This window comes from Seriola dumerili, unplaced genomic scaffold (assembly GCF_002260705.1).
Source record: "Seriola dumerili isolate Sdu_G_001 unplaced genomic scaffold, Sdu_1.0 BDQW01000312.1, whole genome shotgun sequence".
Classification (NCBI taxonomy): Eukaryota; Metazoa; Chordata; class Actinopteri; order Carangiformes; family Carangidae; genus Seriola; species Seriola dumerili.
Window position 1 is genome coordinate 2,889 of NW_019174567.1, and position 16,535 is coordinate 19,423.

At 40.1% G+C, this 16,535-nt stretch overlaps 1 protein-coding gene across 1 annotated transcript in view; it reads left to right on the plus strand.

The window, feature by feature from the left end:
- Positions 1-2,127: 2,127 nt before the first annotated feature.
- Positions 2,128-16,535, plus strand: part of LOC111231645 (connector enhancer of kinase suppressor of ras 3-like) — a 42,798-nt gene continuing 28,390 nt past the window's right edge. Inside the window, exons 1-2 of the mRNA XM_022758836.1 lie at positions 2,128-2,322; positions 15,070-15,233. Coding sequence (XP_022614557.1) covers positions 2,271-2,322; positions 15,070-15,233 — 216 coding nt within the window. The 5' untranslated portion in view covers positions 2,128-2,270. The remainder of the gene's footprint in view (positions 2,323-15,069; positions 15,234-16,535) is intronic.

The window sequence follows — 16,535 nt, forward strand, 5'->3', positions numbered from 1 at the left end:
TATTTTAACTAATGTTCTTTTTTTTCTTTTGTATCTTATATTTATAGTTTTCACGGTGCTCGATACAAATAAAATATACGCACCAGTATGAAACTCTCCGCCTCAGTTATTGGTACCAAGGGCCAGCTACAACTACTTCTTTTACTCCTGCTGTCACTGCAGCTGCCAGTACAATCACTACATGACACCAGTGTGAACTATTAAACTCTGTATGTCACAGTTTTATTCCTTTGTAATGTAAACCAATCAAAACGCATGAACACTAATTCAACACTGATTCAACAGGGATGACTTTGTTTTGTATTTTGTTATCTCTGTTATAGACAGTGGCAAAGGAAATATCAATGACAGAATGTATGTTGGTTACCATGAATGAGAGTACTCACCCTGTACAGAAGAGTTAACTCTTTTAATAAACAAACACTCATACACACCTTTCATCTCCATTTGCCATAGAAAATAAATATCTAAAAGATCCTTCCCAATCTTCAATTCTACTAAATTCTATTAAGAAATCACAGCGTGAACCTACGCCCACAAAATAATGATGCATTCAGGTGCTGTCAGACATCGATTATGACATCATGACTTTGAATACTACGTATTGCTACTACATAGGAGTAGCAAACATTCCACATACACACAACATTAAGTGTGAGGATGAGTTATACTACAGTTTTATAATGCAACACCACTAAATACTTTATGTGATAACAATTATTGATACTGTATAATTGATACTGATAAACTCATAACTGATGGTATTAAAGTAATTTTTATTAGAGTGAAAGTAGTAAGTAGACTATCATACATAATTTAAAGGTCTGCATTCAAACCTTTACTCAAGTTTAAGTATAGATGGTAGAATAGATCAAAAGATGTCAGAGGATGTGTGAGTTTCACTGAAGCCCATTGTAAAAATAGTTTTTTAAAGTTATGCTAAATGATTTTGATTAAGACTAATAATAATAACTTAATCTAACTTTTCACACTTTCAGATTGTGGGGTATAATGAAGATTTTGATCTCCAGGATGCGGGTTCACAAAGTCTTACAGCTTCTCACAAATGTACTTTTGGGCTGTAGAAAAGTCTTAAATATTGGCTTTCCCTCTCACATACAGTGAAAGCTTAGTTTGAATTTTGGCTGGCTTTCTTCCTGTGTTTTCATCCCTTGGTATGTTCTTCCTTTTCAGTCAGCACAGTCAATAACTCTCTCCCTGCGAGCAGAGTCAAATGTGCTCTTCCCATGGGAAACATAACCTAAAAAAGCTTAACAAGCCAACACCCATTGCACATGACCGAGCTGCTGTGGAGCCCAGAAGATGAAAGATCTGATTAGAGACCAGGGGGAAACTTACTGATTTAGTTGGGCGCCCGAACTTTTGTACGTCACAATTATCCTTCTGGTTAATGTTTATTTTTTAGGTTAACGGAATAAAAAGCAACACTGCTTTAACTTTTTAAGAATGCTATTTTTCATTGTCTATGGGTTGTATTTAGTCAAATTTTCTATACAACTGTATCACTTTTGAACAAGAAAGCTCTTATGTTTGCTTGTTTGTGTATTTTTTAATTTCTTTATGATCAAAGGAAACGTACAGTAATTCAGGTAAAACAACAGCACATAAAACCAGAACTTAAATGGCATAAGTACAATAGGCAAACATAAAAAGGAATGAAAATGTAAAAACATAAATTCCTTTCCACAGAGGTACATAAATTCACAAATATTTACTTATTCAGTCAGAGGTTACAGTGAAAAAAGTTTCCATAATGTTCCAATAGCTTACTCTTTTTTTGTTGTTTAATAAACCGAGTGACTTGATTAGAGAATGAAAAGGTGAAAATTCAGGAGTTGACTCGGTAAATTTCTGTTTGTGGATAAAGATTTTTACATTTAGAATTATGTAGTAAAGTGTATATTCAAGTTGCTCGTTCATGTATGGTCTTTCACACAGCACCTGAAGGCAACATCAAAATACTCTCACGTAATAGGACGAGAAGGGACCGATGGGCGTGGTCATCGCTTTGGTAATCTGACCCGCGCCGCACGCGCTGCTCGGCTCGTGTTGCTTATAAACTTTTCCCCACGAGATCAGTCAGTTAGTGAGCGGCGGACCGTTGGGCTGTGGAGGACGTGCGTCGTCGCGCTTCTTTTTTTTTTAGTTGATTATGTGCAATTAACGGATTTATTCGGTGATTTGGTCACGCGAGGTAAAAGTTAATTAAACCCCGGAGGAAAAGCCGGTTGTCGCTGCGGTTCGGAGACATGGAGGCTGTGAGTAAGTGGACCCCGCAACAAGTGGTGGACTGGATGAGAGGTAAGGCTGCCAGATAGTGAGACCTTAACGTTATCTTATGGAAGCTAACGGTTCTGTTGGAGATGCTAGCAAGCAGCTTTTTAACCTAAATAACTGCTAAAATTGTACGTTAACCGCCTGCTGTGAGGTTTAATAGGATAGGTCGGTTAATCGATTAAACAAAATAACCTGTAACTGTTTAGTCAGTTATTCAGGTGCTTGATGGTTCTAGCTTCTCCAGTGTGAATGTTGTCACTTTTACAGTCTTGTGTTGAAGTAAATTAAATATCTTCTGGGAATTGGTCGAATACAACTGGGAAATTATTCAGTTTTCACTATTTGAAAAAAAAAAAAAGTTTTACAGATCAAACAACTAATAAATTAATTGAAACGTTAAGTGAAAATTAAAATAGCATTAAATAACTTAATAAAGTTCTGGGCTCAAATTAGAGCTAAAATCAGTATCAGTTTTAAGGAAGTTTACAAGTGCATGGTCAGATGAGATAATATTAGTCAGGGTTTAGTACAATTTGCTGTATTTTGTGGGTTAGCTGATCATAACTGAAAGTACAGGCTTGTTGTACTGTGTTAGTCACTGAGTTAAGAGACCTGTCAGTCAGTTTTTGGACTTCACACAGGTTGTGTTTTGAATGTTGGTGGTGGTGCAACTTGTTTTAAATGTGGTTCATGGATTGTGTTTTTTAAAAAAATCATCTTTAAGGCTGGGTATCCTTTGGAAATTATGACACAAGCGAGTGCCAATACAGTATCAGCTTATCAATTCAGTTTCATATCAAATCCGTACATTTAACAGTGATTCACTTTGAGAAAAATGAAATGTGTTATTCTAAAAAAAATCATATTTCTTAAATATTAAATATTTGAACTCAAGCAACCGAACGTTGCTTTAAATAAACATTGTAAAATTGACAAAAGTTGATCATATTACAAACCTGATCAAACATTCAATGCCAGCTTTTGATAATTCAGTTTCCTGTGTTAAAGTCCATTCCCCAGCCATAAGCAGCTCAGCCTCTGCCTGGTTACTTGTTCTTTGGCAGCAGTTCAACATGTAACTGAGCCTGAGTCACAGGATACTGTATGAAATGATGGTCTAGGTTAATTAGGTTTGTACTGTGTGTGTGTGTGTGTGTGTGTGTGTGTGTGTGTTGACTCGGTAACAGGCTGACAGTTGACAGACTGTCTGATAAAGAAAACCTCCATGATTACAGCAGTGTTTACCTTTTTTTTTTCATATTTCTATCTATTTCTTCCCTCAGTACAGATGAAGGGGGGGTTGGTTTTGTTTTTCAGTGGCAGCTGGATGAGATTTAGATATGGCCAAGTATTCATATTCAGTTTAGAGTGTCATTAAGCAGTAAACAGGCCTGACCAGTTAACAGATCAGATCGGCCATAAAATGACAATAAGACTCATAATTCTGGTTTGATAAGGATCAGTTTTTAATTATCAGGAAGTTCGGTCAAGCAGGAACAGCTGCAGGAGGAGAATCATTGGTGTTGCAGTGTGTGAAGCCACAGTTTGTCTCTCATGTCTGATAACTGATTTATATTTTAACATCTGAGATTAATGCATTCTTAATTACTTCATCATATATTAATAACAGTGAAACCTTGGAAATAATGGTTTGTAAATACTGTATTTATTCGTGACCAAACTGAGATTGGGTTGTTTGGGTATTGTTATAAAAATTGTGACAGGAGTCAAAAGCCCCCAACTTTTATTTTTTGCCAGATGTTTCCAGCTTCGTAAAAAAGCCCCATGAGCCAGTCTGTGCTGAATTTACTGTTGTGAGAAAGTGAGCGTCCATTCAGCTCCATTGCATACCAGTACATATGTCATTTAGCAGCAGAGACAATGCAGAGCTGAGTGTATAAAGACAGAGACAGCAACAGCTCTTCACAAAGGTCGACCTCCTGCTGTGTGGAGGGTCAAAAGGTCGCTGTGACACTCCACTGTGGTGGCGGCGCCGTTACAACAGATCTGACTGTCAGACTTTTGTTCTGTATGAAAAGAAAGACAAACACACAGGGGTCAGTCACATGGGCTCGATCTGTGTTGTGGCTCAATTAAGTTTGTTCCCTCTCTCTCTCTAATAACACACTCAGGAGGTCTGTCATGAGAGAATAATTAAACACGATCCATCTAATCTTTGCTCTAAAATCACATGTCAGAATATGTGCAAAAGAGCATCTGTAATGACAGCATAAGGAATCGCATGAAAAGTCTGAAGACATGGATCTTTAAAGACTCAGTAGACAGTAAATTTCCTAAAACAGCTGCTCATTGAGGTTGATAGTGCATTTGTCTGGGACTATTTTCAGCGGTGGATTAATCCACGTTCAGTGCTCTGGTGAGCATTTGGGGCAGCATGAATTATACGTAATAAACAGTATGCGTTCATGGTGATGCATGTTTGTTTTTAAGATATTCCTAAACACACAATTCAGAGTTGTGGCAATTAATTAAAAATTACAATAAAATCAGTTATGACATGGTTACAGATAGATTTTCTACTGATTGACTATTTAATTATTTTTCATATTGTTTGATCTCTTCTTATTAGGAGGTTTAATTCAGTTCATTGGTGTTGGTCTTTTCATAATATAGAATATCTTGACTTTTAAAGGGTTAATTTTCTCAACACAGCCTGGTATTGAAGACTTGCATTGATTTTAGATTCTGCACTTTTCTGCAAATTTGCAGTTGTGGTTCATTAGGTGAAAGTGGAAGCTGTACATGCAAAGATTAAAGTTTAGGCACGTGAGCAGTAAAGTGATGAACAGACAAATGTTCTTGCAGACTTCAGGTTTCTGACTAAATCTGTCAAAGATCCAGATTCTGCTGTTGTATTTACACTGTAACTACAGAGTGGATGGCTGTAGGCAGTCAGAGTGTGTGTGTGTGTGTGTGTGTGTGTGTGTGTTTACTCACCTTGGATGACTTCAGCAACAGGTTCTTTTCATAGGAGGTTCAGTCAGTCGTGTTAAAATCCTTTTCTTTGATGTGGAGTTGGTTCCCACAGGCCGGCCGTCACTGAGACGCTCCAGCTGGACGCAAGCACCAGAAACACCTCCTCCAAAAATCCTGGAATAATCCTGGAATAGTCCTAGTTGTTGGAGGTGTATCCCAGGAGAGGGATTGTTAGGGAATTGCATGAATTCTTCAGATGGTGTTGTGCTACAATGGGTCATCAAATATAATGAATAAACCTGGATGACCCGCTCAAGTGAAGTGAGTAGATCTAAAGGAACTGTCTTCACATTCAGGAAGTCTGTGTGTCCTGGAGAAGTCTTTCAAATGCTGTTGTTTCTTGGTGTTGTTCAGCTAATGTAGAGCTGCAACGATCAATCGGTTAATTGATTCTTGAAGGTTCTGGGTTCAGACCCAGGTTCGGCTCCCTGTGCTGTGTGGGTTTGCTCAGGTGCCTGTAGGTGTGAATGTGAGTGAATGGTTGTATCTCTATATGTCAGTCCTGTGGTAGACTGGGATTGGCTCCAGTGGTGCAGCTGATGGATGGATGGACATTAATGTTTAATTTTGTCTTAAAGCAGCTGTACAAGGAAACAAATACCATGTTAATGAAATTTTTTTTAAAGTTAATTTTGGGACATTTTTTGCCTTAATTTCGTTAGCCATGGTGACGTGCAGCAGAGGGCCACAGGATGAACTCGAATCCGTCCCACTCTGGTTAGGACTAAGACTTAATTAAGGATCCATGCTCTATCAGGTGAGCCACCGGAAAGCCCTAATTTAGATGGTATTATTAAATCTAAAGAAAAAGTCAGTCTGTGCAAAGAAGCACTTGATGTCGACTTTTAATCCATGACAGTTTTCAATAGGTTAGACATCATCTGAACCAACAGCTCACAGTGTCGCTGTCAGATCCGTGAGAGTCTCTCTGTGACTGAAGCCTGAGGCCGTTTTTAATCGCTCTGTGTTACTGGAGCAAACTGATCAGACAGCTGTAGCTCTGAGGTAAACACATACATCTCAGCGTGTCGAGACACATCCACATACCGCTCCGCTCGTCCGGCAGGTGCAGTCGCACATGACAACGTGAACGATGACGGGCCGGTTACAGGAGGCTGGAAAAATAAAGTGACACATCCAGTTCTCTTTATGAAGAGGTGTGAAGAAATAAAACAAATATATGAGCAGGTAGAAAGGAAGAAGTTACCTGTGTGCTGTAAAAACAATGTTGAGTCAGTCTCCACCTGACTGATAAGATGTCACTCTTTGGGTTGTAAATATATATAAACATTAAATCCTCTTCATCTCCAGCAGATTGTTGATTTCCACTTTATAGAAACTGGACAGTTTAGAAGTTCAGAGTTTGTAGATCAGATTGTTGTCATGTACTTTGACTCTCTGACCCTCCGGTTCCTCCCTGCTGATGTTGTTTTGCCAAAATAAACGTATTTATCTTTGAAAATGGTGGAGAGCGGTGGCGAGCGGCCAGAACTCGGCGTCATTGTGCTTTCAGTTTAAGGAATTTTATCTAACAAAGACTTTCCTGCCTGCTCTTTATTTTAGTTTTGAGATGAAGGAAGGAAGGTCACAGATCTAAGGAACATATTTTAATTACTGATATAAAACAATGCGCATTCATTCAGCTTTAACGAGGACCACACAGTTGAAGTGGTCGTTAATAATCCAGTCTTCTCACTGAACCATCCCGTCATTAACTATGTAAAACATTTCATCATTGTAAGGGTGTGATTACATCTGGAGCTTGTTTCCTTTGGTGCAGTGATATGGGAAAGTTCACTTTGTTGCATTTTTCTATTTGGTTCATTCTCACACTAAATAATAGTAAATAAGAGACCGCCATAGAGCTCGTTTATACGAGTATCTGTAAAGAGCCGAGACCAATGATTATTGAAGATGGAGCGTTTCGGTCAAAGGCTTCATGAGGCCAGAGCCACAGGCTGCAGCAGCCAGTCAATAACTGACCTAAAAATCCCTAAAAACAGGTGGATATAAATGCACCTACTATTTGAATGTGCATTTCTGACGTCAGATTAGGGCTGTCTTTGTTCGACTCTTTCTTTACCTTTCTCAAACCGATGATCTGATGTTCACTCCCACGTCATGCTGCGATTAGTCATCTGTATGGAAGTGAGAAAGGAGGCAGGGATTATACTTTTTTAATGTGAACAACCAAGTACAACATGGATGTCTTCCTGGAGAAAGTGTGCGCTGTTTTTAAACAATACTGCATCTGCCTCCACCCCTCCTCCATCACAGCAGGCTTTTCACTCCATCTTCCTGTGCGGGTGTTCAGAACAACCGTAAACACAGTTACTTTACAACACGGCTGGATGACACTTGGAAGAACTAGTTATGAGAGAAACATTAACCAGGTCTTAACTTAGTTATTCCTATTAATCTGATTAAGATAACTTGGGTTCTGGAGGTCTGTTTAGTGTCAGTTGTCTTAATTATTGCCTCAAACAACAGAGTGAGGTTACTGTGGAGTGATGAGTGGTTATTAAATGACCTCTTTCACGTTCTGATTGTCCTGAGATGTGACTTCACTGGCGATAGGTTTTCTGGTTCCTTGCTGTTGAGCTCCCACCCAGCGCTTGTCTTATCAGTGGCAGTGAGTTCACTGGTGAATCAGAGGAAACCGCCAGCTTCCCTCCACTGAGCGCCTCTTCCTGCTTCTTCTTTTTTTTCCTATTTCTGAGCAACTTTGATGTCACTCAGGAGTGAGAGTGTTCAGAGCCACGTTCACACAGGAAACTGATTAATGTACTGGCAGAAAATCAGTCTGCGACTATGTAAATAATTGATTGAATTGATTTGGTTTTTTACCTTTTTTAATGAATTTGAAAAAAAAATGTAAAATTGTGTTTTCACTTTGACGTAATAAATTATTTTCTGTAGAACAAACTGGCAAATGAATTCTTGTTTAATCTACAACACATTTTCAGTGTCATGTTAACATGCAAACATTAGCATGTTGGTGTTAGCATCCATCTTTAACTGAGGCTTTAAGGTGTAGCTCTGAATGTGACAACAGGAGTTTCTGTGGTGCCTCCATCAGGGCAAACTTTACATCTTTACCCCACCAGTGGTAAGAATCAGTCAGCCATGTTGTCACTGTTTCCATCCAGTAGTTTTGTTTCCTGGCACACTTCTCATTTTGGCAGTTTCTGAGTGGTCCATCTACTCCAGCAGGTCTGCACCAGTGTCCTACTTGTACTGGTTGAACTGGGCAGCTTCAGATGTGTGCACTGGGATCACAGCTCTCTCTGAACTCCCACAATTCCTGTTTGTTCAGTTTCATAAGACTGCTAAGAGCAAATCGGCACAGCGCTCAAGGAAATCCTTTTTCCTCTTGAATAGTGTTTGTTCATAGAGTGCCCCCCCCCCCCCCCCCCCCGCTGCTGCGTACCAATGAGATGAAGGTTCAGTGTGTGTGTGTGTGTGTTTGTGTGTGTGTGTTTGTGTGATCTAGTGTAGGGTTTGACAGAGGCTCAGTGAAGCTATGAATAGCCTCAGTGCTCTTTTGCCACTTTTCCTCTCGACTCTCCACCCTCGTCCTGTTGTGATGGAGGTGGGGTAAATATTCCTTTTGTTGCCCCCAGCTGGGAGTGTCTGTGCTTCAGCAACACAACGTGTGCCATTTGTTGTAATGAACAGGCGATGTAGAGTTGATTCAGGACGGGAATAAACCTAATGTCAAACTGAAGATGTCCTTTTATTTCACTTGTTTAGCTGCAGTTAAATAGTTTGTTTTTAAGTTAAGCTAAAATAGTTTGAAATAGGTTTTTGCAGCTTGTATTTTTCATAAAATGAGAAATTAAATTAAGATAGAATTATTACATCAAAAAAGAAGAGTATAAATTCATGTACTAAATTATAGATATCATTATTATAAATATCATTATCCAACTAACTAAACAAACAAGTAAATGAAATGTGTATATGGAAAAAAAAACTGTAAATGAAAGTAGTAAATGTAGCTGTAATATATGAGATGATTCAACATGTTGTAACACAGTCTGGTTTTGTCACTGCATTAATAAATATGGCAGGTATCTTTCAGCATGTGGAGCCTGGTCGTAACGCTGTGTCTAACGAGGCCGGAAGTCTTGTTTGTTTTGATCTTTCTGACCAATGATTAACTGGACTGTTTATGAGCAGCTGGAGTTTCACCTGCGCCTCTTTTTACTGACGGTCCTCACGTGTTGGACTGGAGACCGACGGGTTAACCCACTTTGTCATCCTCGTAAATACTTTGAGTTACTGTGAGGTCAGGAATCCAGGGAGCATGAATAACCACATCAACAACAAACCATACGTCCAGAGTGTGAAGAAGGAAACACAACCTCTGCAGCAAACAGACATTAAGATAGGCCTTTCTTCAAATGTGAAAACACTGTCTTTTGATTTAATGAACTTAAATACAAAAAAAACATATTATTATTATGTCATGCACAAAAGTTTGTGGTACAACCTATTAAGTCAGTATTCACCTCCTCCTATTCCAGCTGAATATCAGCAGGTTCTGGATGCAAACATCCTGCAGTCAGTCAGGACAGTGAAAGTGAAAAGATGCCGACTTTTACAACAGGACAATGGTCCAAGGAAGACCTCAAAATCCACCGTGAACCACTTCATGAATCACAAGCTGAAGCTTTTGGAGCAGCCCTCAGTCTCCTGACCTGAACATCACTGAGAAGTGATCTGCAGGAAATGCTGACTTGGTAACGTGCAGATCTGCTGCATGAACCTGCAGGACTTAAGAAGAAATCTGTGTCCATGCTGGGACAAATGAATGATACCGACTATTCAGCAGGTGGAATATCAGCTGATATCAGACGTTGGTTTAAAGCTCTAGTTGGTACATACCTAGTTTTTTCAAATGACATCATGCCTGGTTGAATTAGTTTGTGGTTGTTGAAGTTGTTTTAGATTTTAGCAGGTAACATTTAAAGCTGTGACAGTGTCGTATGGGTTTGAGGTGAACTGTTGGTTTTGTCATTGAAATAAGAAATGAAACTTTTCCTCCCTGAGCTGCTGCTTCCTGTCGGTACACAGACAGTTTCCCAGCAGCACCTGACTGACAGGGCAGAGGCCCACAGTCGTCTGCAAACATGAGACTGGTCTGAGACGAGACCGCAGACGGAGAAATTAACTTTTGTTAAATCTGTGACTAAAGTAAACTGTGGAAACTGGGCCTCCACTGAAAGCCTCCGTCTCTACAGCTTCATTTAAAGTCCTACAGCAGACCGAGGTCTTTGAGATCCTGAGACACTTCCACTTGTTGCTCACAGTATAGAAAGCTCTAATCAGTGATCAGCTTCACCTCCAGATATTCTCAGTATTATCAAGAAAAGCAGAGTGGGAAAGTTGTCCAGGTGAAGAGTGTTTGCACTTGTGGTCAGTCTCCAACGTGCTTTCATGTTGGGTCAAATTTATTGTGTCAACAAACAGGCTGGTTTCAAAGAGCTTCACAGGGAGCAAAGGCCTGAGATCCAGATTAAAAAACACACACAGACGTAGGCCGCCATGTTGGCGACCTCAGAGCTGATTAGATTAAGATTTGTGGTAAAACACAAAAGGTGGAGAATGAATCTGCTGCATGAAAGTCTGGTTAATTCATGAGCATGAGATATAATTTTACGATGATTTTAAAGGCGCCAAATTGGGATTAATCCACCTCTGAAAATAGTTCCCATTAAATGCACAATTTACAGTTTGATTAATGTTTGTTGCCTTTTTTTAAAAATGAAACTATATATTTGTTTATAAAGATTTCTGTCTTCAGTAGAAACCAGCGTGCTTTGAAAGAAGGACTGACACGTTGTTGGTTTTGAGATTTTCATTGGATTTGTTGACAGTAGCAACAGAGCTAATCCTCTAAATGTGGCATCGCTGTTAACACAACATCCTAATCGTCAAATCAGACGTAGAACAGGAGATCTGTCTCTGAGTCTGTTCAAATAAAACTTTATTCAGCGTCAGGATGGACAGTTAGTGTTTGTGACTGTGTGAGCTGGATGACTCTGTGAGTCTTGATGTAGATTGTTTGGTCCTGATCTGCCGCCAGTGTCAGGATCTCACCTCATCTTCCTCTCACCTGTAAAATAAACCCTGACAAGCACAAGATCAGGCTGTTAATATTTCATCATCTGAACCCGACTCTGAGTACACTGTAAAAATGTCTTTTAGATACAGCAACAACAACAAGAAAATAAATAAATAAAATGAATCTGAGATAATTAATAATCAGTTTGTTTGAATTCTTTTTTGGGATCATGTGAAAAGATTAACAAGTAGAAATGTCTGAATTAACTGGTAGAAGGAGAAATTCAAGACTATTACTGGATTCAACAAAAAAATGCACTCAACAAAATTTAAATACACATTTATGTCAAAAAACATGATTAAACATTAGAATGACATGAATAAAGAAAAGTAAAAGTGTGCAGGACGTTAGGAAAAGAAGTTAAAGACGTCTCTCTTCAATCCAAACCACATTGATCACATATTTTTTGCGGTGTTCACGGCCACAGTTTGCTGTGTTTGATTATCTGTGCTGCTTCAGAAGCGTCTCTGGAGCCAGAAGCTCGAACCCCTCAGCAGTTTCTCAGTGCCGTGATCCTGCTCCATCCTCGCCGTCTGCCAGACGCTCGAAGCCGCTTTCCAAGAATTTGGGCCGAGTGCCAAAAAAACGCCTTCAATGTCTGAAGTGCCGACTGAGAGAAATGTCTCAACCGTCACATAAATTTACGACATGTCGTCTTTTATTTCTCGTGAGAACATTGGATCCAGCGCTGGATGTTGGCGCTGTGCCGGACTCGTGAAGCCTTTTAAATTTATATGTTCATGTTCATCCTGCTGGGATCAAGTCTCTTGTTCAGAAACGCCTGAAACTAATCAAAATGCATTTTGATTTTCAGAATAACATGGTCTTAAGACTTCTGTGAATTTGCACCTGATGCATCACCTGCTGGTGCTGCAGGAAAAATCACATGTGAAGGTTAAAACCGGAGCTCAGAGCTGCCTGTGAGGGTGCTGGTGTTCTGCAGGGTGTTCTGCAGGGAGACTTGGCCCGGCGATGTTGTGCTTTCATTAGCAGGTGATTTGGCTGTCGCGTGACATTTAGCCGACCCTGCTGTGCAGCTGAGAGATTATCGGCCTCCTCGGGTGTCAGTAATGTGATCCAGGCTGTCGCCAACACATTCCTGTTGACCGCAAATTCTCGCCAACCGCCGTCCGACTCTGACGAACAACAGAGAACTGAGTATAGTCAGAAACATGTCAGACCTCCTATCATGTAGTTGTGATGGGTGTGTTTCAGGCAGGGGGGTGTGAATATCTCTGAGGAAGCTGAGGGGATATCATGGAGGTTTGTAACCAGGCATCTCTTAAGATTTAATCAACAGACAAATTGAATAATCGACTTTATCCAGTTGAAGAGACAGTTTGTTGTATATGATGATTTGTTGCTTTTCATAGTTGTTGTTATTATGAATGAAAACAGTTTTGAACAATAAAAGTTAAGTTGTTCCTCTGGTATTAGAAATTAGTAACTTAATCTTCAAAATAAAATTGCTTAATTGATTAATGGAAACAAATGTCACTAATGAATTGTTGGTGTTTGCGGTCCCAAACTGAGACCATAAGAGCTGAGGCTGCAACTAATGATTATTTCCATGATAATAAAGATAATCTGCCTGTTATCTTAATTAATTGATTCATAGTTTGGGCTGAAAATAATGGAAAACACTGATCACAAGTTACCGCAGCGTGATGTGACATTGTGTAATGTATATATGATATTCAGCTTAGTATACTATAAGACATAACCAGAGAATTGTGATATTAATGGTTGAAAAATTATTGAAATGAGTAATCAATCACTAATCAGCTGATCGTTTCAATTTTAACAAAATCTGATTCACTGCTGAATTCTGATTTCAACGTTTGATAAAATATCAAAAACCAAAATGTCCCAAAATCAACTGAATGAACCAAAACTGCGTCTTTAAAACAGTTTGTTTCTGTGTGATTTTAACATTAAGAAATCAGTAACAAACAAACAAACGTGCTGTTGTTCTGGTGTCTCCTGGTGTGGGAGGAGTGGGCTGGTGAAAGCTCGGAGGTGTCACATCAGCAGTTAGTTAAGGAGGAATGTTCCTCCCTGCTGTCCGAGTGAGTGTCGGCCATCTGTCGTCCTGCGAGTCCGTCTCAACACAAACAGGAGTCAGGGTTTCTGCGGGACGCTTTAATGACCACATGCAGGGCCAGTTGTTTTCTCCTCCACTGTTCACACCAGCTCAGGCATTTTGTTCTCCGTTTGCTGATCCGACTCGCTGCTGAGAGCTGAGCTGCATCTGCCATTTGGTGGAAGCCTGTGATCAAAGGCTTTAACAAACCGACATGTATTTTTAGTTTGTCTTCAGTTGTAGCTGTCGCTGGTGTCGCTGCGTTTCTTTATGTTTATAAATGTAAGCTGTCTTTGACATTTGAACCTGCAGTTTATTAAAAGTTTAAGACGCATTTTTCAGTTTTCTGACGTTTTATAAACCACAGGATTAATCGATCAATTCAGAAAAGAATAAACAGATTAATAGATATTGAACATAATCATTAGCTGCAGTTGTCCCTCACACATTCTTCTCCAACACATGATCCTAATTCATGTTCCTGGGCTGAACACTGTCAGCACGTACTGATGTGTGTCAGTAGAAGTACGTGGTGGACGTTGGTTGATGCTCTTCTATTGATCGAGCGGTGAGAACTCTTTTATCTCATCTCCCCCTGCTGTCTTTCACAGAGAGGTCAGAGGTCAAATTTCAGGGTCAGACTCAGAGTGGCGCCGCTGGAGGTGGCGGTGTCTCACTCAAGATCACAAAAGGTCAGGAGGGGGAATCCTGCAGGTCCAGAAGGGTCCAGGTCTTATCAGCAGAAGGAACTCATTAAAGGACATATGTGTAGAATAAGGCTGCAACTAACAATTGTTTTCATTACCAATTTCATTTTTCAGTTATTATCAATCCTCATGTCACTGCTTAGCAAACTGTACACTGAGCCTTTGCATGTGACAAACAAAACTCTGAGCTGTTCTTTAGTGGAACTTATATCTGAAACATCAAATACATTAATATAATTATATATTAATAATAAATAATAATTTAAAAAAAATTAAAAAAGCAAAACAACTGAGACATTAAAATACAATAATATGTTGCATGATATTATGGGATATTGTGACATTTGTGCTTGACTGTATTGAATTTTGGATCTTACCAACCTGTTAACAAAGAGACGTGCAGCAGTTGATGGTGATGCAGGACAGGAGGTGTGTGTCTGACTGCTGATCCTCAGGTGAGGTGCGGCGAGGTCACATGATGCTGTGAGCTGTTGGCCGTCACATTGATGGATCAGCAGGAAAAGTCAATAAGTGGGTGTTGACTCAGCAGCTGTGTTTGCTGTCAGACCTGAATGGATCATAACACAGCCGACTTTCACTGAAACTCTGAAAGGAAACTCTGTCTTACTGTTGTTGACTCTCTCGTATGAACAGCACCTCTGATGCTTTAGTGTGCACTCTGCTCTCAGGGCAGCTCAGATTATTGTCATTAACCATGTTCCATAAATATGTATTTATCACCTATTTAATTCATGACAATAAAACCAAAACTTTGTGACACTCAGGGAGTTTTCTCTGTCTTTATTCTGCCCCTGGTGTCCCCTCTGAGTGTGTCGTCTCTCTCTGTCCCTCAGGTCTTGACGACAGCCTGCAGCAGTACGTCCCGTCCTTCCAGCAGCAGCTGGTGGACGGGGAGAAGCTGCTCAGGATGTCCCACCAGGAGCTGCTGTCTCTGGGTGTGGCGCGGGTCGGACACCAGGAGCTGGTGCTGGAGGCCGTGGACCTGCTCTGCGCTCTGGTCAGTAACTGTCACTGCATCGACCCTAAGCTTTTCTTTTCACTCTTTATTTAGTTTTAACAGTATATTGTTATTTTTCTAAGAACACATTAGACTACACAGACATGCCACTGGCAATTTTGCAGTAAAAAACGATTTTATGAAAAGATCGTTTTTAAAATTGTAGTGTTTTCTTGTCAGTACTTTGTATGTCCAACACATCTGTGTATGAATGAATGAAAGAGTGCTAGTGTTACAGGGATATAAGAACCATGTTGTTATGACACTCTGAGCTTTAATAACATAAAAAGGAAATATATTCATTGGACATTTTTACTCCTGTTGTTCTTTAGCTTACTTATGTTTTGGGGGTGATCATGTCGGACGTTTTGGACCCAGAGCTCCCATAAGGCAGTGAGTGAGCTCCAGCTTTAGTCCAGTTTTTCAAACCTGTATTTGCACCATGAAAAGTCGTGCTGAAATAGCAGTTCACCTTTGATTGACATTAGAATTGTAACCATGGAAACGGACAACTATCGCCAGATGACTGATACTGAAGAAAACATCCAAACGTGAGGATTCTGAGGCAAGAGTACAAACTGTAGGAAAAAGTGGATTTATGGACATTCATCCCAGATGGTTGGATGAGGACTCCTGACTGTGAGAAGGAGTGAGATTTCTGAAACACAGAGCATCAATCTGCACCAAGGGTTCAGCATATTATGTTTGAATCTAACCGACTCTCTGCAACGTCGTCAGTAATGTGCTCACATGTCTGATGAGCTGGTTTATAGTCGCACTGTTGCATCAGCATGTCGACTCCAGGGTGGAGCTCACAGCTCTGTTCACCACATGCTGACATGTCGACAGAAGCTCTGCACCAAACACAAACATCTGTGCTCCGTTACACCCCAGATAAACACAAATACATATTAACAGCCACATCAGGCGGCGCCACGCGCTGCTGACCTCAAGGTGCAGCGAGAGTGAACTGAATCATTAGAGCCGGAAACTAAAGGGACATTCTGCTTTTCTCTCTGTGGACAGAAGCAGTTGATGTTTCTGAGACACATGTGGACGTACCAGCATCTGATTCTACAGACTCTATAAGCGGCTCCTTAACTGAAATTCCTAGACATGAAAAATATCAAAGAACATCAGTATTTCTCTGGCAGCTGTTTGACTCTTATGAATTTCTCCTGCATCTTTTCTAATTGTGTTAATTAGTTGATTCTGAGCATCCGGCTCCTGAAGTCGCTTCATCTTCATCGCGTGGTTTGTGCTGGGCCTGGCTGTCGTGCCAGAGAATGTGCTGATGTAAAT